Source organism: Juglans microcarpa x Juglans regia, chromosome 2D, assembly GCF_004785595.1.
Source record: "Juglans microcarpa x Juglans regia isolate MS1-56 chromosome 2D, Jm3101_v1.0, whole genome shotgun sequence".
Taxonomy (NCBI): domain Eukaryota; kingdom Viridiplantae; phylum Streptophyta; class Magnoliopsida; order Fagales; family Juglandaceae; genus Juglans; species Juglans microcarpa x Juglans regia.
Window position 1 is genome coordinate 6,555,170 of NC_054596.1, and position 24,095 is coordinate 6,579,264.

The 24,095-nt window shown below is 35.6% G+C and overlaps 4 protein-coding genes and 1 long non-coding RNA gene across 5 annotated transcripts; 2 read left to right on the plus strand and 3 right to left on the minus strand.

Annotated features, from left to right (window-relative positions):
- Window positions 1-276: 276 nt before the first annotated feature.
- On the minus strand, window positions 277-5,934 carry LOC121248174 (helicase SEN1-like). Its single transcript, XM_041146554.1, has 10 exons — window positions 5,689-5,934; window positions 4,289-4,849; window positions 3,068-4,174; window positions 2,630-2,954; window positions 2,246-2,504; window positions 1,943-2,156; window positions 1,431-1,798; window positions 1,155-1,291; window positions 722-799; window positions 277-458 (listed from the first exon to the last, which is right to left on the minus strand). Exons 1-10 carry the CDS (start codon window positions 5,800-5,802, stop codon window positions 406-408), a joined length of 3,216 nt encoding a protein of 1,071 aa, XP_041002488.1. The 5' UTR covers window positions 5,803-5,934; the 3' UTR covers window positions 277-405.
- A 2,273-nt stretch (window positions 5,935-8,207) lies between these two features.
- Window positions 8,208-8,791, minus strand: LOC121248176. The gene is made up of 3 exons (XR_005937406.1): window positions 8,527-8,791; window positions 8,325-8,446; window positions 8,208-8,234 (listed from the first exon to the last, which is right to left on the minus strand). It is a non-coding gene; the product is annotated as an uncharacterized LOC121248176 (long non-coding RNA).
- A 5,353-nt stretch (window positions 8,792-14,144) lies between these two features.
- Window positions 14,145-14,616, plus strand: LOC121248177 (60S ribosomal protein L36-2-like). Its single transcript, XM_041146557.1, is given in 1 exon segment — window positions 14,145-14,616. A coding segment is annotated over 1 exon segment (330 nt). The 5' UTR covers window positions 14,145-14,159; the 3' UTR covers window positions 14,490-14,616.
- Window positions 14,617-18,642: 4,026 nt separating this feature from the next.
- LOC121248178 (microsomal glutathione S-transferase 3-like) lies at window positions 18,643-19,649 on the plus strand. Its single transcript, XM_041146558.1, has 3 exons — window positions 18,643-18,974; window positions 19,070-19,145; window positions 19,231-19,649. Exons 1-3 carry the CDS (start codon window positions 18,859-18,861, stop codon window positions 19,474-19,476), a joined length of 438 nt encoding a protein of 145 aa, XP_041002492.1. The 5' UTR covers window positions 18,643-18,858; the 3' UTR covers window positions 19,477-19,649.
- Window positions 19,650-20,937: 1,288 nt separating this feature from the next.
- On the minus strand, window positions 20,938-24,007 carry LOC121248179 (CASP-like protein 2A1). The gene is made up of 3 exons (XM_041146559.1): window positions 23,653-24,007; window positions 21,493-21,613; window positions 20,938-21,403 (listed from the first exon to the last, which is right to left on the minus strand). Exons 1-3 carry the CDS (start codon window positions 23,862-23,864, stop codon window positions 21,131-21,133), a joined length of 606 nt encoding a protein of 201 aa, XP_041002493.1. The 5' UTR covers window positions 23,865-24,007; the 3' UTR covers window positions 20,938-21,130.
- Window positions 24,008-24,095: the final 88 nt, after the last annotated feature.

Sequence of the window (24,095 nt, forward strand, 5' to 3'; positions counted from 1 at the left end):
ATAGTAACAATGATACCAACAACAATTTTAGAAGTGGTAATAGTTCGTTTAATAAAAGTGTTGAAAGTTAAGAAAGGTGAAACTATTGTCTCTAATTAGACTTGCAAACAAGGTTGTTATGGCTCAAATTTTGCAAAAAGGTTCTTAAAAATACTTTAAAATCTGAGGTAGAGGGTTTTCTTTTCTGTAAATTCAGTTTAAAGCTGAGTCTGACCTCATCCAAGTATATCTCAACGGATGCAGTCTGCTAATTCGAATGGAGCTAAAGAGGTAGACTAGCTACTAAATGATTGCCATGTTTAACCATAAACCAACACTCCATATTGTCTGCAACTGCCACATTACTACACTTCATCATACTATTCAATACAAATGTTGTAGAAAATAAATACACAAAACAGCCAGCTATAAATGGTTGACTTCTACTGCCCATAGCATTTCTCCCTGATGGTTGCATCTGTCAAATTATAGATATACTGAGATGGCTTGAAAATGCATGCAAAATCCAAATTCAATAATAAATAAAGGGAAATGATATTCCCACAAACAAGCCACACACAAAAGTCACCGATTGGCTTTTTCTTTTTTTTCTTTCTTCTTTTTTATTTTAGTGGTTTAAGGAAGTATTTTTTTAATGATTTTTTTTTAAAATGTTTAAAGAATTTAAAAAATATATATTTGAAAAAAAAAAAAAAAAAAAAAGAAGAAAAGTTTAGCCTTACCTCCTCTCTCCCTGTGCCGAGCTTACCACTTTTTCTTCGACCCAGCATCTTCAGATTTGAGGCTTGGAAAATGCTCTCTGACATTCATTTGCTTCACAGTCAGTCTTTTGAAGGATCCATAACGAATCAAGGCAAAGAAACAGATCATAATTAAAAATTAATTAATTTTTCCTATATTTTACGAATTTCCTCGGTCACTGAATTGAGCAAAGTGCCAGAAAAGATCTATGCATGAAACAATGCCAGCCACAGAAGTGAAAAAGCTTCCCTAGCTAATCTTTTAAGCGTGCAGCATAGGGAACTACATCCAACTCCTATTTGAAAGAGAGAGAAAATCCAGCTTCAATAATTCTAACCCTTCTTCAAGAAGAGAAATTCCCTTGGGTAGTAAAAAGTTAAGACTTGAAACTTCTGCAGCTGTGTTTCACTCACCTGACAGTTTCAGTGATGTTTCTGGCTCATCCCTTATGCTGAGTGCCGATAATGGTTTTGAGAGGTACCACAAAGCATCAGTTTCATCACAAGTACTACTTGGGTCAACTGGCCATTTCATTGGAACAACCAAACTCCTGTAAAAGTGATGAAGGGTGCATGGGATCAGATTCAGCACAAGTATTTGCTTGATTCGAGTTCTATGTTTAACTAACAAATTAATTAAAAAAAAGTAGTTCATATTGATTGTTAGAAGAAATTACAGTTAATTCATACCCGTCGACTGATCTGTGTTTGCACTTTTGCATCTTGTCCACTGTGTAACTTCCAAATAAGATGTCAAGATGCTTTGCAAGTTTTGTTACATCAGAAAGTCGCACGACATCACAAACCTTCATAACCTGAATGTAGTTTTCGTTCTCCTTGACTATATCTACAGTCCAGACCAGATAGTTTTCGTCGTCCTTGACGTTGTAAATTTCCAGTAGTTGAGAAGAAATTCCATCGAGGACAATGAGGTCTCTCTCCTCTTGAGGCTGACGCCAACCACTTGCAAGCTTTTCCAACATAGATAACACTTCCTGACGTATCTCTGCATCGCTTATTCTTGCTATAGATCTTCCAAAATCATTGTTGAAGGAAATCTGTATTTCAAATAAGGTAATAGTTAGCTGCAATATCTAGAAACCTCGTCATATTGTGTCGAGATTTCAGGAACTATTAGAAAGTCATAAAATCCAGTTTATAATGTTAAGAGGCATTAGAACAGCTTAAGACATTGTATGTACCTTCCATCTGGCTTCTCTGAAGAGCAGAGAGTCGTTACTGAGTAAAGTATCAGGCTGGTGCTCCACCAAGGCAGCCATAATAGCCTGAGACAAGCTCTTGTCCTCGTCTGCATTGTGGAAACACTCCCGTTCCTTGGCATCAAGGACCAGTTTCTTCCAGATAGAGTTTTTGTTGAGTAAAGTAACCCCATTTCCCAGTATCCAAAGGCAATACCTACAGAATGAAATCATTTCTTTTGGTTTGCTTAAATACCCAAAAATTTTGAGTTGCAACAGAGTCTGGTATATACAAGTAGTACGTACTTTGCACGAGTCAGTGCCACGTTTGCTCTTTGTCGGTTGGAAAGAAAACCTATAGTTCCATTCCCATTACATCTTACAGTGGAGATAATCACCACATCTTGCTCTCCTCCTTGGAATCCATCGACAGAGCGAACATCGACAGAGAAGCCCTCATTAGAATATGTAGAGTATTTTTTGAGTTTCTCTTCCATCGCATGAACTTGAGCCTTATATGGTGATATGACTCCTATACTAACCTCGTTCTTTGTGTGAACATATTCTGGAGGAAAAGAGGAAAAGATGAAGGAATTCATATACATTTGTCTATGAACTTTTCTACCAGCGATATAATTCCTTATAATTTTTTTGGGAAATAAGAACCGATTAATAAGAACAAAAACATACGTTTAAAAAGTTTGGAAACGATCTCGGAGACAACGGCAGCCTCAACCATATTCTTGGAGCTGAAACCACCACCAAGCTCCTCCTTTCCTTGAGCTATACTTATAAAAGCGTAGGAGCCGTACATGTTGCCCTGAAGGAAGCGTTTTTCGAAGCATCTTTGTCGAACATTTGGACCATCTGAAATCTGGTTGTCATAGAACTCCCTGTTTGGAAATAAGCTGATTGATGGATGCATCCTGTACTGGACATCAAGAAGGTGCCTATGCTGACCCAACATGACTAGTCTTTTGAACAAACTCCTTCCAAATTCAGCCTTCTCGGATATCTAAAAAGTGCACGTTCAAAATATGTAAGCAAAGTGCATGGTAGATGTTCATAAGTTGCAGAGATGACGGAACTAAGGACCAAAAACAAAGAAAGAAAGAAATCAATAAAAACCTTGCTTTTAACCATGGCAGGGAGTTGCATCTCATCCCCTACGAGAATTGCATGGCGGAGACCAGATAGTTGTAAAGGAATAATTGATTCACATTCCTTAAGTTGGGCAGCTTCATCGATGACTAAATATTCAAATGGCGCCATTCCTTCTGTGTGTAATTTAGCAGAGCTTGATGCAGTACAGAACACTAGACACGCATTTTCCAAGCACATGTTTTTTATGCCATAATTTTCTGTTAAATTTGGAAGAGAAAACGTCAGAGAAAGAGATCTCAGTAAGCGCAGACACTGTTTGCTTTCGAAACAATTGAGAACTTGTGTTAACCCTTTGGCCACATCGACTCTGCCTAGCGAAACTTCAAGAGATTCCAGCAATTCCAGAGCTCTAATCATGTTCTTCACTACCTCTAACTGTATCATAGAAGTGGGCAAGTGAGTATACAAATCCACCATAAAAGACCTCAGTGGCTCAAAAAGGGAACTAAATTTCTTCCTAAAGAACTCCTTAAATGTCAAAGGAGGAGCAGCATCATCATCCTTTACAAAGTTGAGCTCATCATCATCCTCATCTGTTTCCTTTTTTATTTTTTCCATGTATATAATATACTCAAATTCAGGGTTGTTGAGCAAAGATATCATTGATTCTAAGCAAGATTTCCATCCAGTCAATGGAGCAAAACACTTCCCAAGCACATAAGCACGATGCTCAAGAAACACGTCAAGAAGATCGTTGTGATCATCAATCTTCATTCGCTTACGATTCCCCAGCAAAACTATATCCCCAAGCCCATATGTGTCATACTCCAGCGTCTCCCCAACCAAACTCCGAAGCCGTGTTGTCACTTCCACAACTGCAATGTTTGTTGGAGCACATGTCAATGTCCTGCACTTCATTTTAAGGAGGGCAAGAAGTAAGAAAGCAACGGACTTTGTTTTCCCGGTCCCTGGAGGGCCCCATATCAGTTTGACAGTGTTCTGATGATAGCAGTCCCTCATATGAACACAACTTAGAACGGCTGCTTTTTGAGAGTCATTTAGATTGTCCGCTATACAAGAAGGAACAGAACTGCATTTTCCTTTAGAAAAGCAAGTAGTGCAATTTTCATCCTGTAAGGAATAAACAATGGACAATCTTAAAAGAGAAGCTCATTAATTTTGCCAAAAGGGTCAAGATGTAAGATGTGTATGACATTGAAGAACTAAAAGATATATATTTCTTACAGCTGAATTGGCAGCTTGTAGCACTTGCTTAATAATGTTTGTGTTTCCTCCTTCCAGCTCCGAGTGCAGTGCTTTCCATACACGAACATTTGTAACCATGTTCATAAGATAAACTGCAAAAAGTGTCTCTCTCTTGTTCTTTCGAAAGTACTCTAGTTCAGTAAAGATGATGGACTTTGATGCCAGTATCGAAATCTTATCAGAATTCTCATCTCTTCCGCCATGAACATAAGCAATAAGATAGAATCGTCTGGGCCTGTTCAAATCATCAATGCGCTTTGGTCTAACATCTGTCAAGGCAATAAGGTCACCAACCTCAGGTTCATATTTTCCAACATCATTCTCAGTATCGGCAGCCCTCTTCAATGAAATCTCATAAAACAAGTCCTTGGGAGATTTGAATTCTTTTGCCATTTCAACAGAATCTATTTCACGAATAGGTGCTCGAGACAGTGCTGTCATGTTGGAAAACAAATCAGCATGCGTTTCCTCAAGTAATGGAGGAATGAATGACTTCATGTAATCAGCCATGGACGAGAATGTCTCTGGGATCCTTGTGACCTGTTAGGGAATGATGTCACAGTTATGAGTGAAAATGTCATGAATATTCATGGGACAGGATCTACAAATGCTTGTGAGCAACATGCAGAACATTGGAAGGAAAGTAACAATGCACATGTGAATACATAATTTGATTGATAAATAGCTAAAGAACTTAAATTCCTAGTTAATTTCTTGCAAACCTTATGTCAAATCTCAAGAATGCAGAAGGAAAATCACAATAAGAAAACCCTCTGCCGTGGCAAAACAGGGAAGCAGTACTTCAACCGAACAATAGATTCCAATGAATCAACTAATATTTGGAAAAGAGAAAAAGTTTCTCGGTGGAAAAATCATATTTTCTATGAGCATCATTCATTTCTAACAGTACCATGGTAAATCATGAAGTATTTGATGGAGGACTGACAATTCCACGATGATGCTCAAGTGGTATAAAATATTAACTTTGAGGTGTTCTGGTCATTTCACATATCAATCTGATTTTTTAATAAATAGCTCATATTTTGCACTAAATACAGGTAAAATGAAGATCTTTACATGCAATTCGGAGAATATGATACGTATGCTTGGAATATTTTTACCTGCTTTCCAACAGGTAGTACTGCTTAATTAAAGAGCAGTACCTGTTGGAAATCATCCTATTCCCAATCTAATTTTAAAGCCTAGCTAGAACCCTCCTCTGATGCTTTTGATTAATGGGTTATACGATCACCTTTAGTCCTTAATTACTATCCTTTGCCATAACTTCGATTAAAAATATGGGCACACTAATAAATTATACGAACTCCATTAAGAAAATAACTATTTAAATTCATGAAAAACAAAATTAAACCACAAACCTTCTTTGTGTAAAGATCTTTATTGAGAACATCTCTGAGAGACCATGAGAACACCATTTCTATTAAGCTCCTGCCAGCAAGTTCTAATTCCTTCTTGGCATTCGTCCTCTCCATTTCTTAATTCTTGGTGACTTCGGTATCTATAGCCGGCAGAGTTGCTAAAACACACTACTTCTGATTAGCAGATATTTAGATATAAATGCATGCATGCATCCATGCCTGTCCATATATTAAAGCCTTCTTTATATATATAGGCGAGAGGCAGAGAGAACTTACCTCTGAAGGAAATATATAGGTAGGCTGAAAAAAGTAACATGCAGTCGACGTACGTGCGTGTTTGTTCGATGCTGATCAGCTATAAAAAAAAAAAAAAAGTAACGTTAAATGTTGTAGAGCGTGTAAGTACCGTACAGTCGTTTTGAAAAAGAGTAAGATTTATATTAAAAAATTAATTTTTTTTATATAAATCTCGTATTTATTCATTTTTTTTAAATAATTGCATGGCACTTATATTACTCACCACCGTAACTATAATTTTTTATTAAAAAAAAATTCATAAATATCATCAAAAGCAGGACTTACAATCAAATGCCCAAAAGAGTGGAAAAGACTAGGGTTTTTAAAATTCAATCCTCGGATCGATAGACCTAAAGAAGACGTTGACTGCAAGAAAACTAGTAAACGAATTAATACCAGAAATGCTAAAAGTTACGAAGATGTGTTCCGAAGATGTGTTCCGAAATTTTTTTTTTTTTTTTTATTTAGTGATTAAGAAAGTGTTTTTTTAATGGTATTGTAAATTTTTTATTTTTTTTAATAAATATTTATGATGATTAAAAAAATACATAAAATAAAAAAAAATAAAAAATAAAAAAATACTTTTTACCTGTTCGGTGGACTTTCGCGATGTACATGTAGCACTGCTCAATTAATACTAGACCTGCATGCATATGACTCTTTGCACCGTTTAACACCCTTTTCCATCCGTACGACTGACATTCACAGCTGGTTATAACCTGGTTATTGTAGACAGTTACCTTCCAAATAATCTATATTTCCTTTCTATTTATACATGGGACGATGAACAATATTAATGGAATCAAATGACGAAAAGTCTAAAAGAAAAAGAAAAAGAAAAAGAAAGAGAAGCTGGTACCAGTCATGAAAAGCCTCAGGATGTCAATAAAAAGACAAACATATATAGAGTAAACTTGGTATTTATAAAGTAAGAAGAAGATGGATGAAGAAACAGGAGAGATTCTTAACCTGGGATTTGGTTTTCCAAGGTTTGGGTTTAATTTGGCGGACTCTTTACCACCTTCTACTTTGAAACTTATACTTTATCTTGGGAATGGAAAGGACACAGACGCCTGAAAGCATGCATTTAGGTGAGACCAACAGACGCCTGTTGGTCTTCTGATCTCTCCCTCCGAATATATAATAGCTAGACGGCCGTTAGTCTTTTATAACTTATTTACATCTTGTACCCATGCATATTATTATATATAATGTAATATTAATTGATTTTGCTTAATTCCCAGCTTCTATTTAATTTTCATCAAAAGTAATTAACTAACTAAAGGATGTGTCACTGTTCACATTGAGCGACCTAGGGAATATATATAACTATATCAGATCTTCGGTAGAGCAGAGATCAGCTAGTGTTGGGTACGTACTAGCTAGCTGTAGGAGGAAGTACTGCATGCGAAAGCATTCGCAAAAAAGAAGCATCAAGTGCGTGCGTACGTATGCATGCATGCATGCATATATATATATATATATATATATATAGAGTAATGCTATATATAGTTGTAGAATGTATAAATGCTGTGCAGTCGCTTTAAAAAAGAGTGAAGTCTACTGTTAAAAAATTAATTTTTTTTTCATGTGGGTCCCATATTTATTCACTTTTTTCAAAGCGACTGCACGACGCTTGCATACTCACTACTGCAAGTATCATTTCTCATATATATATATATATACTAGATCAGAACAACGTGCAAAACATGTTTACCTAGTTAGATAAGACAAGGTTTATAATAAAAAAAAACTTCATTTCGGACTATTATATCAAGTTCGAAACATAACACATATTTTTGCGTTGAAGTAGGGTCAAAGCATAACACATGAAAACATGTGGCACCATTCGACAAATGATTTTTAATATCAACACTCCAGAATATTTATTTTCTTGGTCTTGAATAGATAGCTTCTATTTTCTTCATTAAAAATTTACATAATTATGCTTTTCTGCGCTTTAAGATCACTCAAAAGTGTGTTTTAAGCAAATATTTGTAAATTTGCTTTGTTTTGTCCTTGGGGTTTTGCGCTTTAAACAACACTGGATCAACCCAACACCATCGAGGCAAACAATCTTTGATACAAATGTAATTAAATGACAATGCATCAATAGCAAAAAGGACACCTTCCTTAATAAATGAACTTGAGAAAATATCAAAAAGCTTTTGCAAGATTATCTCAGCAATATGTAGAGCTACTAAGAGCACACAAGCTGATCTTTTCAAGTGAACACTCCGGCCAAAAAACTGCTAATTAGAAAAAAAAAATCTTCAGTTCAAGAGAAATATTATTAGGATGACTGATTAATACTGTAAACACAAGATAGTCCGGTTCACCTTGAAATGTTGGTATTGTTAAGCAATTCAAGAAGCATGTCAGATTTGCTGAAATAAACTAACTTGTTGATAACAGAAAGGCAGCCATAGCAAACATATAAATTTGCACCAGAATTAACTACCTGTGCAAGGGGTGAAGGCAACATTACAAAGCCATAAAAGGAAAAAAAATCAATTTACTGCTATATACCACAAAACCAACCTGGATCAACAAGGGAAGTATATGCATTCCGAATTTTTGCAGAAGGCTAGGGGAATTAACTAAAAAGGATTCCTTATCCAACACCTGTTGAGCATCTTGATCTCTAGCTATAGTAGGTAGAGCTCATTTAGCAGCTTCAGAACTTCATAAACCTGAGAATGAAAAAATAGCAATAAAACCACCATTATGTTTCCTCTAATAACACTATGGAACGCATGAATTAAATTCCATAGTCACGTGCAAAATTGGAAAGCAATAACTGAATCTATAACAATGAGAATCTCACACTAAAAAATAAACGCAAAAACCTCTATACTACAGTATTACAAGGCTCTTACTTTACCCATAAAAAAACAATATATGGCTCATAATTAAATTTCAGCAGTCACATACATAGTTGAAAACAATCCATGAATCCAAAACCCAATCTATCATTACAATCTGTGACATAGTTTTTGCTAAAAAAAAAACTATGGTACAAGATATTGTATTGCAAATAATCAAGGGATCCTCCCAATAGCACATTTCCCAATTAACAATATGGCACAAAACTTAACAGCTTATGCATGCAACTTGTATATAGGGCGGGATATAGTGGTTCAGCAATTCAAGTCTATAAGATGTATAACTTGATCAATCAATTTGTGCTTACAAAGTTCATCCAGCAACTTAGAAGACTGACTTACTCGCTCCACTATTTTTATCCAGCAGCTAGCAACATATTCAACAAGCTGCAGATTTGAAATTAAAAATTAATAGTAAGTTGGAAGATCAACAAAAGACTTTAAATAATAACCAACAACAAAATCATTTAAAAGAAAAAAGAAAGACAACAAAAAAACTCTACACAATGCATGCTTGTCTATCTTCATACTGAAGAAGACAGCACAATATGGGAATAGCTTTCATGAAAGATGAAGGGCATTCAGAGGGAAGTTTCTTACAAACATTCACCACAGTGGAAAGAGCAATTCTCCGAGACAAGTCAAATAAAAATTAAATACCATGTTGAAAACCCTCACACCACCAAACTAATACAGTTTACTACATTCGATCAGTTTTCTAATACAGTTTAAATGCAAGGCACGTTTCCCTAGCTATGAAAAAAAATTGTGCAAATAACAGACTCTCTAAAGCAAGCATTGCTTTGAAAAACAATTGACTTCACATAGGCAGCACCAAAAAAAAAAAAAAAAAAAATTATACGAAAAAAACAATGTATTGGTCTTTGCATCTCCACAGGAATAAAGACCATAATATATACTACTAACTTTAGATGAAATGCAAACAGCACAAAATCCGAAATCCCACAGAATTATTTAATTGCAATAACAGTTCAGTTCAAGATGCATGAGTAAGCCAAATAAAAATAAAAACCAGTATAAGAAACCAAAAAAAAAATGTAACCTTGACCTTGATACACCCAAGACATAAATCTTCTGGGCCACTGTTCTAAAATATAAATATATACATAGGTATGGATATATATAACAACTGACCTCTGGTTTCCAGCATACAATGACTAAAATCGCCAACTCTAAAACAAAAATTTAAAACAACTGGTACAGTTCCTCCATCCAACATTGCTGATATATATTTCACATAAAAACCACACTCCATGAAGAAAAGCTTCAGTGTTCATTCCCGATTCTCCAAACCTAGAGTAAGCTCCACTTCCACGCCTTCAACCTTACCCAAGAGTAGCACCCATCAAAATTCATTTTTGAATGTAGACATGAGAAATGAGCAAACAAACACACAAGAGAAACCATACACAATTTAACATATACATAAAGCCTATGCATTTTTAATTATAATTCTTAATTTTACAAAGCAAACATTAATAGAGGAGGATGATTATTTGGAACGTCAATTTCAAAATAATTAGCACCATACAAACCTGAACCCAAAGATTGATCCCCTAAGATGCCTGAATTTAGTAAGAACAGAGATAGACTCCCGACGATAATTTGATCCAGACAAAAAAGAAATAAAATTTAGTATAATGCCCATATCTTTCAATCTCAAAGGCAAGTCTTACAACTCAAGCTTACAGCCCAAACTCATCTATATGCTTATATTGATAAAGATACCATGACTTGAAGTGTCTTTTATTCACGATTCTTAACCAATATTTTGATATTAAACATGCTTTTGACATTGGGAAATAATTTTTAATGCTACTTGAGAACTCATAAATGATTTGCGCATACAAAGAGATAATAGTGAGCAGTGGAATCATTGTTGATTGATTTTAAGCATAAAACCTACAAAACAATGAATTGGTTGCTGTGTTATGAAACAAAACATAAGGACAGCACCTACATACAACTTTGAGACTTGCTACAAGTAGCTTAAATTAGCAGCGTATATGAACTCAGACCTATAAGTATATTAATTTCCCAATCAAGTTTTCAACAAACTTTCCATAAGAAAGCAAATCATTCAAATTATGACTCTTAATCTTACAGAGGGAAAGCAATCAAAGCAACCAGTGCAATACATACAATATTCAACCAACAGCCAACACAAATATATTACAGATGAAAAACATACATGGTATAGTAGTTCTTTGGCAGATAAACATATTTCACCAGACCATATCGCTGATCGCTCATATGGAATCCTAAGATCTTTTGTCCTGCACATCGCAGTCCAAAATCTCAAACATTTCATTATTTAATGGTAGATCATTCACTGATTATATTAACATTTTAGAAAATAATTAGAGGGGAGATTTGAAGAGAAGTAACATTACGATAATCAGACAATACAAACAGGGATAATAATACAAAATTTTCTCTCGAATAAAAGACTTGAATAAGTAAGGAAGAGACCTTGTGTCAAGGGGGAGATCAAAATGTCTTTAGCTTGCTTGTGCTAATCTCTGAGCATCTAATCTGCTTACAAAAAATAAAAAATAAAAACAGAGAGACAAGCTATGAGAATCAAAAGCCTTTGAGCAGAACAGGGGCAAAAAATCAACGCCCCCAAAAAGTCAAAATATCAGTAAGACCTAGATTCAAATGTCTAAAAGAAAAAAAGTAAATAAATATTTAAAAGATTAAAAAAAATCAAAGAAATTAAACCCAAAAACCTAAAATGCAAAACTATCTAGACATACCCAAATTCACGAAACGTAGGTCCAGTAGAACACGTAAAAATCCAAACATATGACTGCTGATAACAATAACCCAAACACAAACAAATTCGAAAGATGAGAGGCCAAAAACACCAACACAAATCCGGCCATCAGAGTTTCCGTCGAGCAAGCTTCCGTCGAAACCACAAAAACCCATGAAGAATAACCGTGTTCTTCGTTGGCTGACCTAGGCTGCATTTTTCTTCATTTTCTTTGAGACCAAACACGGGAAACATTTGTAGAGAGGAGATTTGAGAGACACGGTTGAAGAATTGTGAAGACAGAGAGAGAGAGACCTCTGGTTTTCGACAAAAAATAGATCACAAAAGAAGGGGTGTGAGAGAGTGAGTTTGAGGAGGGTCGAGAGAGAGAGAGAGAGCAGAAAGTGAGTGGGGGTTTCTGAGAAGTCAAGAAAGAGAGAGCGAGAGAGAGGCGTTGTGACTGGGTCTCATGGCTCCGATGGTTTGGGGGGTTGCGTTTGGCGGCGCTGTTGCTGTGGGTGGCTACGAATAGTCAAATATGGACAGTGCTAGCAGGCCCAGCTTTTAAATTTTTTTAATATTCTTTTAACATTTTTCATTATTAAGAAAAAATTAAGAAAATATACAACTTTATTAATAGTTATTTTTTTAATCACTTCATAAAAAAATTTAAAATTAAAAAATTTAAAATTCTCGAATGGTAATTTTAAACATTTATATTGAGGGGGCTAGTCACATTTTCTTAAGCTAGTAGCATATGTGTATATATATATATATATATATATATATATATATATATATATATATATATATATGTGGCACGATGGTCTTCAAGTTTTGCATGAATATATACGTCTTAGTCTCTTAGATCCCTCGTGCATGCACTAAACGAAACATAAATTACAAAGGCATATATTTTATCTTAGGTCACCAAGTAATTTTGATGTCAGACCTCTCAATTTATATATTGTTGGTCTGAAAAATATATGACTATTACTAGAATTAAAAAACATATATATGTGACAATTTTCTAAAAACTTATTCACTTATATATATATATATATATATATATATATATATATGAAATTGAAGATCAAGTAATTAATTATACACTTTTGAGAAACGGACATATATATTATATATATATATATATATATATATATATCTCATAATGACATAATGTCGATCCCAAAATGAGATCATAATATGTATGTAATATTATAAACTTCAAATACTTTTGAGCAACGAGTGGTCTTTACCTTCACACACACACACACACATAATATTAATTTAATTACGTGCTTTGTTGTCGATAATTAACCCGTTGTTTTTGCAAGACTTTGATTACATATCCGGCTGATTCACGGCATTATTTGCTTAACTTTTAATTCCCAGTCCTTTAATTGTTCATAATTCCTGTCTTTTCTTGGTGAAATAGTTTCGTTCTTTTTTTGGGATCCACAAATTAAATATTAATGGTGCTTCCAAGCATCATTTCCTTTTAGTCTGAAACATATTTACAGAAAGAGCTATGCTTTAGTGGCACTACAACAAATGCTTTTTTTTTTTATGGGGAGGGACTCTGGTCGGAAAAAGTATAAATTTAGTGGAAAAATCAATTTGTGTCGTGAGATACTCGTGGCTTGCATATAACTGGTGGGAAAAAAAAATTTTATCCACCAAACCATAAGTTCACGAGAAATTTTTTTTTTTCTCTACAAATAGTCATGGTGGTTAAAATATTTTTTTATTCATAACAAATAAAGTTTCATCTGATATGATGTAGTGGAAAATAACACCATTGTCCATGTGATGTTTATTTGTAATATCCAGAATTACAAAAAAGTTTGCAAGGCAATTTTCAGCGATTATTAATTTAGTCGCAAAAACTATTAACCCAAGAGAGGGAAATGCAAAAAACTAATAACCTTATTATAAAAACTATTTACCCGAGAAAGTAAAATAATTTTGGTGAATTTATTTTCAGCAACTTGTTATTGCCCCAAAAATGTTTATTTCGTGGCAAAAAATTTTTTTCCATAAAGTTTTACTTGCTGACATGATTTCGAGGCAAAGGCTTGTCTTTTTTTTCACAGATAGCTTTCGTGTCATCAACACATTATTTGCCACCATTATATATCGTGGGAAAAGAATTCATAGGAAAAGACCTTATTTTTGTAGTGGGGATAGTCTCATCTCATTCAAAGTCCTCGTGAGCAACACCGTAAGTTTCTCTTGATCTCTAATTCATTTGTCTAAGTAAAATGCTGAATACAATCGTCTCATGTAAGCGGTGCGTAGACGGTGCTGATGTGGAAAAATAAAACGTAGTGTTTCAAAAAAATTTGACGAAGCTGTGTCCTGATTTTTGGGGTTTGAGCTAACTGTCGCTCGGTTTCTCTCTCTCTTGGCCCCTTTGTTTTGCTCTCTTTTACTGTCATTTTCTTTTGTTCTGTTTGTTCTTAAGAAGGGAAAAAAGAAGAGAGATTTCGAAGCTCTGATGGAAGGTAATGGCTCCTAAACAGCCAAATACTAGCCTCTTTGTGGGTTTAAATAAAGGCCATATTGTCACCAAGAAAGATTTGGCTCCTTGACCCTCTGATCGCAAATGAAAAACAAGTAAAAGAGTCCACTTTGTGAGGAACTTGATTAGGGAAGTTGCTAGATTTGTACCATATGAGAAGAGGATCGTTGAGCTTCTAAAAGTTGGTAAGGACAAGCGTGCCCTGAAAGTTGCCAAAAGAAAGCTTGGAACTCACAAGAGGACAAAGAATAAGTGCGAGGAAATTTATGGTGTTCTCTGCAAGATGAGGTCTGATGGAGCTGGAGAAAAGAAGTGATCTAATAACCTATGCAATATTTACGGTCCAGAATGTCCGAGACTCGTTCCGAGTCTTTTTTATTTTCTTTTCTTTTATTGAGACAAAATGTGAAGCACTTTTATGCGCATTTAGTATTTTGCTAGAATTGAGGTGCGACTTGAAGACCAAAGACCCACATGGACGTCTGAACTGATATGAAGCCAAAAACCCACATGAGGAAGATGACTCACGCAGATGAGTGAGCACAGATCCACTTGAGGACCACAACGCAAGAAGCCAAAGACCACGCAAGTTTATGATCTGAGAGGAACAACACCACGCCGAAGACGATATTAATGTCCACTGACCAGAGCACCGAAGCTGGAATCCAAAACAAAAAAAACTCTATTTTGTTATTTATTTATTTATTTTTTTAAAGCCGTTTGCACGCCGCTTATATAGGGTGACTGTACGTAGCAGTTTTGTTTGTCTAAACATATGCTTGGTTTGCATGCTTTGGATCATGCAAGTGCTCTTAGCTTTTGGCATTGACTCTGGTTCTTTATTTCTTTACGGACTCTAATTTGAAATATTTTATTATTAATTTTCTCTTTTCATTTTCTTTGAGAGCTTGGTTTTGGGATTTTAGTTATAGGAAAATACTTGTATGACTTTTAAATGTGTCTACCAAAGTATCCACTCATATATTCTTTTTTTTTTTTTTCTTAATGATTAAGGAAATGACTATTAGTAAAATTCTAAATGTTTTTTATTTTTTCTTAATGACTAAGGATATTTAAAAAATACTTAAAAAGAAAAATAAAAATAAAAGAAAAACCCATTTGCACTAGTGTGCATATTTGGAATGCACCCTAGCATTGTCCTTAGTTGCAATCCCATTCTCTATTTGTATACGGTGTTCATCTGTCATAAATGAGAGCTATTAATAAAATTAAAATTTCGTCCTATTAAAAAAAACATTTAATTTTCTTTTAATACTTAATTTTGGAGATTAAAAAAATATTCCAAAAATATTGACCTATTTTTAGAAGAAGAGTGAAGAAATTAATTAGATGTCAAATTAATTAGTTTTTTAACCCTTTTATTTTCTTCCTCGATCGGTATTCCTACTCTTGTATTTCTAGCCTCAGGTTTTAGAATCCAAATTAGGTATCGTTTAGTTATATGAGATGAAATAAAAGTTAAAAGTTAAATAAAATATTATTTTTGAATATTATTTTTATTTTTTAAATTTAAAAAATTTAATTATTTATTATATTTTATATAAAAATTTAAAAAATTTATAATAATTATACGAGATAAAATAAAACAAGACATAACCAAATCAAGCCTAAGCTTTTGAGTACAAATTCTCCGCATGCATCCATATAATATTTAATGCATCATTAATATCTCGTTACTTTGCATAACGGATCTTGGATGGAAGGCGCATGCGGTACGTACGGAACAAGTCTATACTCTTATTTTCCCTTATCACTTTTTCTCCTCTCTCTATCTTTCGTCACTCGCTTCGCAGCTTTAGCAAAGTGAATCTCAGCGTTGCAATACTTTCACTTTGCTAAAGCTATAAAATGAGAGGCTTTACTACCGGCCCATTAGTTGGAAAAAAAAAAAAAAAAAAAAAAAAAACGCATGAAATGCTCTAAAGGAAGAGTAATGTAGTACAGTCATTGTGCGTGCACTAATCGTTTTGAAAAAAAAAAATTTTATTTATTTATTTATTTTTCATATATGAACCTTATATATATATTTTTTAAGAGATTGTACAGTATTTATATAATCTACGATTATAAATATCATTTCTCATTGAAGAGCTCACAAAACCGACCATGTGATTTTGGTAATTAGTGTACTCTATGCATTTTGGTCAGGTAATTAAATTTGTCGAATGTGATTTTTTTTATATATGAGTAATATTATATACTACACTCTCATCTTATTTTGATCATATTAAGTAATATGTGACACATTTATCACTATTAAATAATAAAAAATATTATAAATAATCATTTAATGATGATAAATGTATAAAAAAAATGTCTCTATATTGCTTAAATTATATTGCTTAGTTTGTCTTATTGTACCACCTTGCTTATTTACAAAATAAAAAAATATATTCAAAATAAAATAGCGTCTAAAAATACAAAAGAGAGAGAATGAAACCTCAAGTTCACTTTATCTCTTTTATGTTTATATTTTTAATTTTCTTAATAAACCACATGATGCCGTGGTAAAGTGAATAGTATAACTTGAGAGATATGGTAGTATTAATTTCTTATATGTAATTTCCGACCCTTCGTAATCTTTTATTATTAATTTTCTCATTTCATTTTCTTTAAAAGCTTGGTTTTGATATTTTAATTGTAATCTTATACTCTTTTTGTATATGACATTTTTTTGTAATAAGTGAGAATTATCAATAAAATTTGATTATTGTCCTATCTTGCTTAGAAAAAAAACTCGGAGTTGGGCCTACACTAAGTTTTATTTTGAAAGAAAGAAATTTAATTATTTTTACTCTTTACTTTTTATGCTTTTATCTTTATTATATTTATATGACATGGTGCTCTTTTACGCATGGACATAGGCAAACATAACTTATAAGTAAAATTTTTAGGAGCAATGTTAGATACAAACGTTCTAGATATGTAAGTTTTGCACACTCTATTTAAAAAAAGTGAAATCTATTATAAAAAAAGTTGGTTTGTTTATATGAGTCCTAAATTTTTCATATTTTTTTTTTCAAAAGGAGACGCATATGAAATTTACATACTTTAAAATTCTATAAATCATTTTCAATTTTTATATGGGTATGAATTAAAACAAGAAAGACTCTATATACAGTCTGTGTGTGCAGTCAAAATGCAATAGTCTGACAGCTTGGGTTCCACTCTCTTCTTTTCTTCCTCCTATTTCTCTCCCCTTCTTTTTTCTCAGCAAATGGCCTGTTCTCTACGAGATTGAAATCCCCCCACCATTCTAAACAAATTTCAATTAATATTTTTTTTTTCTTTTTCAAGTTTTGGTGTTAAGTTGTCAACCCACAACCATACATATTGAATCAACGTTCTACAAATAAAAGTGAAAATAATGGGAAGAATGAATAAGAATGTAGAATGACCAGCTCGAGCACCCTCACTTCATGGAAGTCCCCATTTCCACTCCTGATGATCTCTATCTCAGAGGGAAAAACATGGACTGGTGGCTGCTAGGAAAATTTTGCATTGATTGCTTCCTAGTAAAATAAAAAAACGCTAGAGTTAATTGCATTGATTGCTTTTCTTTCTAGCTTCTACCTAGTCAAAATTTTACCTCACTGTTTGGCTGTTGGGAAAAATACAAGAGAACAAAATCTATGTAAAAGAAAAGGTAGAGAGGGTGGTCGTCAGCTTATAAGGCAATTGAGGAGGCACCCACAAAGGAAGTGAAACAGCTGCACCCATCTTTTGCTCCCATGGCGTAACGACTTAGACTTAGAGATAAAAAGCTGTGAAAGAGAGAGAGAGATGCTTGAGATAAAATCTGTATATAGATGACGAGCTAGTGTATGAAGAAAGAAAAAAAATAACTTATCCAACAGATGTATCTATTCAAAAATCTTGGATAAAAAACACAGAACCAGCCTTAAAATAATTGATCCAAAAAAAAAAAAGAAAAAAGAGTGACGAGAAAGAAAAAACCAAAGAAAGAAAAGTTTTCAAAAAAGAAGAAAGAAAAAAAGAGATCTGGTTTGCTTTTGTCATTTTTACCTTTTTTATTCCTCAAGCTCGCATATACTACTGTGCCTAGCAAAATTGTTAAAACAATCTATGATAAATTTTTTTAGAACTAAAAGTCATTGAAAAATGCATAAATCCGAAGCACTATATTGGTATTTACCATTTGACCTTAATTAAGGGGTGATTTGTATTCGGAAGTCATTTCAATTCATCTCATTATTATTTATTACTATTTATCAATTTTAACTCATAAATTTTATTATTATTCACAACTCATCTCATTACTATTTACAATATATCTCAACTCATCTCAACTTATCTTCGAATCCAAACGACATTTTAATTTTGTTTCCCTTGATTACAGTTAAGATACATGCACTTAAGGATTTTTTTTAATAGTAATAGTGATCTCTCCTCGTTAATTTTGTTTGCCTAATTTTGAAGGCCGGCCGTCGGATACTGCCTTGGAGAAGAAGTCGTGGAACCAACTAGAAATTACACCACTTGAAGCGTGGAAACCCACGCAGAACGCTCAAAGTCATCGGTATCCACTCACGGGCACGGCCTCGGTCACTCAAAGTCGATCTCTTTATTCTCTCAATATTCTTCGTTGCAACACAAAAGTGAATAAGCAATATCGTCGTCTGGGCTTCGGATCGGAAGAGAAAATGGGTGGAGTGGAGTTGGTGCTGCCTAAGGAGTACGGCTATGTGGTCATCGTTCTCGTTCTCTACTGCTTTCTCAACTTCTGGATGGCTGGCCAAGTTGGCAAGGCCCGAAAAAGGTACTACCCTCGAATCTTTTTTTCTTTTTCTCCCATGTTGTTCTTCCAAATTGAGTGAAAGAGAGAGAATCTTGTGTTGTTGTAATTTTCAACAGGTACAAAGTGCCATATCCCACCCTCTACGCTTTAGAATCTGAAAACAAAGATGCAAAGCTCTTCAACTGTGTTCAGGTTTGGACTTTTGCTTATCTTCATTAGGATTAATTTCCACGATTCAATTGATGTGTTGATTGATTCAACTGATGAATTTATGCAGAGAGGGCATCAGAACTCGCTGGAGCTGATGCCCACGTTTTGCACGCTGATGATATTGGGAGGGATGAGGCATCCTCGCGCTACAGCTCTGCTTGGTCTACTCTACATCGTGACTCGCTTTTTCTACTTCACAGGCTATGCCACGGGCGATCCCCAGAAGCGTCTCACCCTTGGGAAATTTGGCTTCTTGGCCTTGTTGGGGCTTTTAATCTCCACTGTCTCATTCGGTGTCAGTCTTCTTCTTTGATCTATAAGCCTCTGCTTTCTATATACTCGTGCTTGGTTTTGAACTTTTTTATGTCGGGCTTTGAATAATTGAAACTTATGTTCGAATTTGAAGGGTTTTAGCCTTTTGTATGTGTAGCTGTGAACTGTGAAGTTACTGCCATATGAATAATGAGACTGCTGGACTTGCTAATACTTTTCTTTTGTAAAATTTGGTACTTTGAATCTGATGCTAATCTGTTTACATTACTTTCCTAAATGACTTCATAGTTGGTGACTTTGCATCCTCTTTCTAAAGTGATTTATGGGTTTTACTCTTTCAGTTGATTGTTACACGACTTGGCTTCAGAGAACAATTGCATTCAAGCACTTTGTTAAATTATAGTTTTGAATTGCAGAAATTTTAGCCCAATTCGCTTTTTGAGCAAACAATTTAGCCCAAATTGGTTTGGACCAAAGCAGAGGCTCAGTCACCGAGTTTTTGGGATGATTTTTTCTGGTGCCATCTGTATTTATGGTGATTTCTGTCGTTGTCGATTGTTTCGGTCCGATGGTGAGAGAAATCGTGTTTTTGGGAATTGCTATTCTTAGAATTATTAAGAGGAGTTAGTTTTTGGTTGGTTCCTGGCCATGTCAATCCCGGTTTGGATAGAAAACCCATCTCATTTCATCTCATCATTACAATTTTTTTTAAATTCGCACATAAAATATAATAAATAATTCAACTTTTTCAAATTTTAAAATAATAATAATATTAAAAAATAATATTTTATTTTACTATTTACAGACAATCTCAACTCATCTCTGAATTCAAACGGGACTGTTTTTAGGTCGTTTCTTAGGGAAGACATTAGGTACCAATGCAATACCATAGCATCAAGACGTTTACAAAGTTTGAAGTTTGAACTTCATATTTTATATTCTCATCCCGACAATGAAAAGTGGATAAATATATGGAAGATGTATATACATTTTTTTAATCTAGTTCAAAGACAATCTATTCGTCCTTGTTTTCCCCTTCAACAAGGAAAAGAAGTCCCAAGGAAATTTTGCTAATTCCGTAGTGATCACGCTGGCGTTAGTGATTCAGTTGACCTAGTTTATGCTTAAGGTTGTTAGAAGAAAGAGGAATTTCTAAGGATGACTCGGGCAGAGCAACTCATTTTGGCCCAAAAGCAGTTCTCAGCTGGGCTTGCATTTTAACCCCACTGCTCGGAGCAAATATCAATTGAGTGCGTTCCTAGTTGCCCAGCCCTTCACTCTCTCCATAAAGCCATGCTGCATTGCCGTATGACATGGTTTCATTTGGGCACAAGAGTTTAAATACAATCCGGCCTCTTCAAGAACCACATTGTTGTGAGATCTCTGTGTACCAAGCATGCATATCTTATTTAATCATTGTTAATCAAACCTCCCTTGAAGGTTCTGGTACAGAATATATCTCAGAAGTCAACAAGAAAAATAAATACTAGAGGCTGGAAGATGAAAAAGGAAAAGGAAAACATCTTATACACAAGTAGCCCAGGATCAGTTGTATGTGAGCAAGCAACATAACGCATACGCAGAAACAGTAGGATTACAAAGAACACAGCCAAGCACCTCCAATGCTATCAACCACGTATATTATGCCCAGGATATCAACTTAGGTGCATGCAACTGGAAGAACACAATTCTGGTCAGCCTTGAAAGGCGGTAATGTTGATGCCCCTGCCGGGGTTGGCCACAGGTGCATCAAATTTGCTGAAAAGTTTATAGGATGAAATGAGCGAAATCATTGCATAGCAAGCCACTACAACGAATGTAATGACTACGGATGCTGTGGCCTTATGACAGAACCCTCCAAAAGACCCACAAGCTGCACTCCAGGTGATGGCCGTATCTCCCTTGTATGCCAGGAATAACACCTCTACTGACACAGCTCCGGCAGCTAGAATAGTGTAGGTGAGCACCTAGGTGCAATATCAACAAACCAATCTCGATAGTGGTTCTTGCTTTGTCATGTTTTTTTTGAAGTGTAAGATTTAGAAAATCAACTAACCTGGTCAAGGAAGAAGAAAGTCCAAGCGCGGGACATGCTGGAGGGGCGAGGCATGGCTACAATAATGATGGCTGAAAGAAGGGAATAGCCTGCGCAAATTCCATTGGCGTGCACCAAATACCTGCATAATGAAAGTCATGATCTTGTATTAACTGTTGAAAAAGGACAATTTATGCCAAGTTTTTGAGAATGCAGCTTCCATGAGAAATCTATATATCAGATATGCTGATATATTTTCTTTGGCCGTGAAATAAGCAGATATACTGGACAGTACCAATTTCCCCACACCTTAAAGAACAGCAATAATAAGCTAGCTGCCCTCATAATTAGCTAACCAAATTGATCTGCAATAGCTGTAGTCGTTGCTTCCATGACCATATAAATGCATCTCAGAAAATTAGCAATGATGAATGTGATTGCTAGAGGTAATGTCCAGCATTTACTTGGGAGTGGAGCTTAAACTGATTTAACAAAACCTGATTAATCTTCTGGCAGCTATCATTCTATCAATTGCAGATATGGGTTAGCGTTCTTTTGATTAACCGGCAGTAGGAGCAACGAATCGGCAGGGAACCAGTCTGCCGGCGGTGGAAAATAAGAAGAACCGATCTCTGTTGGTTCGGTCGTGGTTTGATCCAGTGAAAAACCGCTGAACTGGCCGACCGGTTCTATCTTTTTTTTTTTTTTTTTTTTTTCATTTTATACCTATATAAAAATGACGCCGTTTTACGTAAATAAGTGAAACGGTGTCGTTTTGAACCCCCACAGTTGAAAAAAAAAAAGCAAACGGCGTCGTTTGGCCTCAACCAAACGACATCTTTTCTTGAATAGGTTAAGAATCCCCCCTGTTCTCCCTCTCATTCTCGAATATCATCTTTAACATCTTACGCCGTTCTCTCTCTCTCTCTCTCTCTCGCATTTTGATGTCATCGATCCCTTGCCGATTTCATTGGGCTCTTTTCATCTCAGCTCCATCCATTTGTGCCATTTCATGATTCATCCATTTGTGCCGTTTCAACTGTTTGAATCTTTGATATTTGTTGTGATATTTCATATTTTTTGTGAATCTGTGATGGGCGTTTGAGTGTTTGTAAGTTTGTTTGTGCTACCGACGACGTCGGCGAACAGACCGGAAGAAAATCGAAACTGACATCGACGGTTTTCTTCCCCTTCACCGGCCAGTTTTGGTCGAGATATACACATTTTCAGCTTGTCGGTGCAGTTTCGGTTTTTGACCAAAACCGTACCGACACCTTCGATTTTCACCCCTAAAATGAACCTTCATAAAAACTATGAAGGGGGGCCCATCTCAGAAGACCCAAAGAAATCAAGCTGCAGGAACCTCAGGCCCTCGGATGAGACCTTGGCGTGGGCAAGAAGCCCAGATCTGGAGAACGCGCACCGAGCTCACAACCGTAAGCCTATCTGGAAAGGCTTTGGCACTAAGTTAGGATAAGCCAAGAGTCCCGTCTCGAGACTCGGTGACCTACCGAGCCCTGCCATGTGGTACCATGCAGACTATCCCATTGCATGCGGACGGCAAGACATGCCCATGATTTGGGCAAGTCAGACCCAAGGCACATCGCATTCAATGCACGTGTCAAAAGACCTGACATGCAACGACGCACTGCCAAAGTACGCAGGACGGCTAGGCCACGACCTGACACCCTGTCTTGGATAGATGGTGGTAACGGGTCTAACCAAGCACGACCTAACACGCCACTACCTCCTACAACAGTTTGAGCCGCAGGCCGACACAGTGCCACAACAGGGGAGAGTGGTGGCAGGTCAGGTATGACCTGACACTCCATGACCTCCCTCAGCAGAAGGGTCCAAATCAAGTATCAATAACAGCCATCTATGAAGGCTCTCTGAATCCTTGATCATTCTCTTTAGTTCTTTAAGGTTTTCCCATCAAATGATTATTTACTAACTTTGGCATTGGAGTGACCCCGAAAGTCACCAGAGCCCATTCTCCCTCCTTGTTGCAGGTGGCATCAGATTGGCAAGTGTGGCACTACTTGGGCTGCGAAATATGACCTCAACAAAAACAATACATGATTGCCAGTTGTTCATTTCATCTGGGTTGGTTAATTAACCTTACCTTGCTCTTAATGGACAGATATAAATATACATGAAAAACGCCAAGTTTAAGAATACCTGAAGGTTCCCAGGTCAGAGTAGGAAATGGAACCGAAGTCGTTGGTCTGAGAGTCCTTGAGCATGAGCACGAGTGCAGAGATGCATAGAGCCATGGGGACCAAACGCAGCAAGGTCTCTGCAGTGCGCATGGCGTTGCTATTACTCCCATCCTCCTCGTCTCTTGGCCCCATGATCTCCATAGGAGAGGTAGCTGTCTTCTCTGCCAACATTTTCCTTCCCTCTTTTCTCTGCTCTTTTGGGATGTTTGGGTACTCGGCAAAGCATGAGTCTTTTTTGAAGATCCTCCGCCATGACTAGTACTCATTTAAGGGAGTCTCACCTAGTTGGGGAGGCTGGGTAGTTGAGAGAGCATTCAATGCAATCAAAGCCACCCCATGCATCCCAGCTGATAACATATGGTAACATTATTATTATTAAATTTTTCAAATGGTATGTTCTCT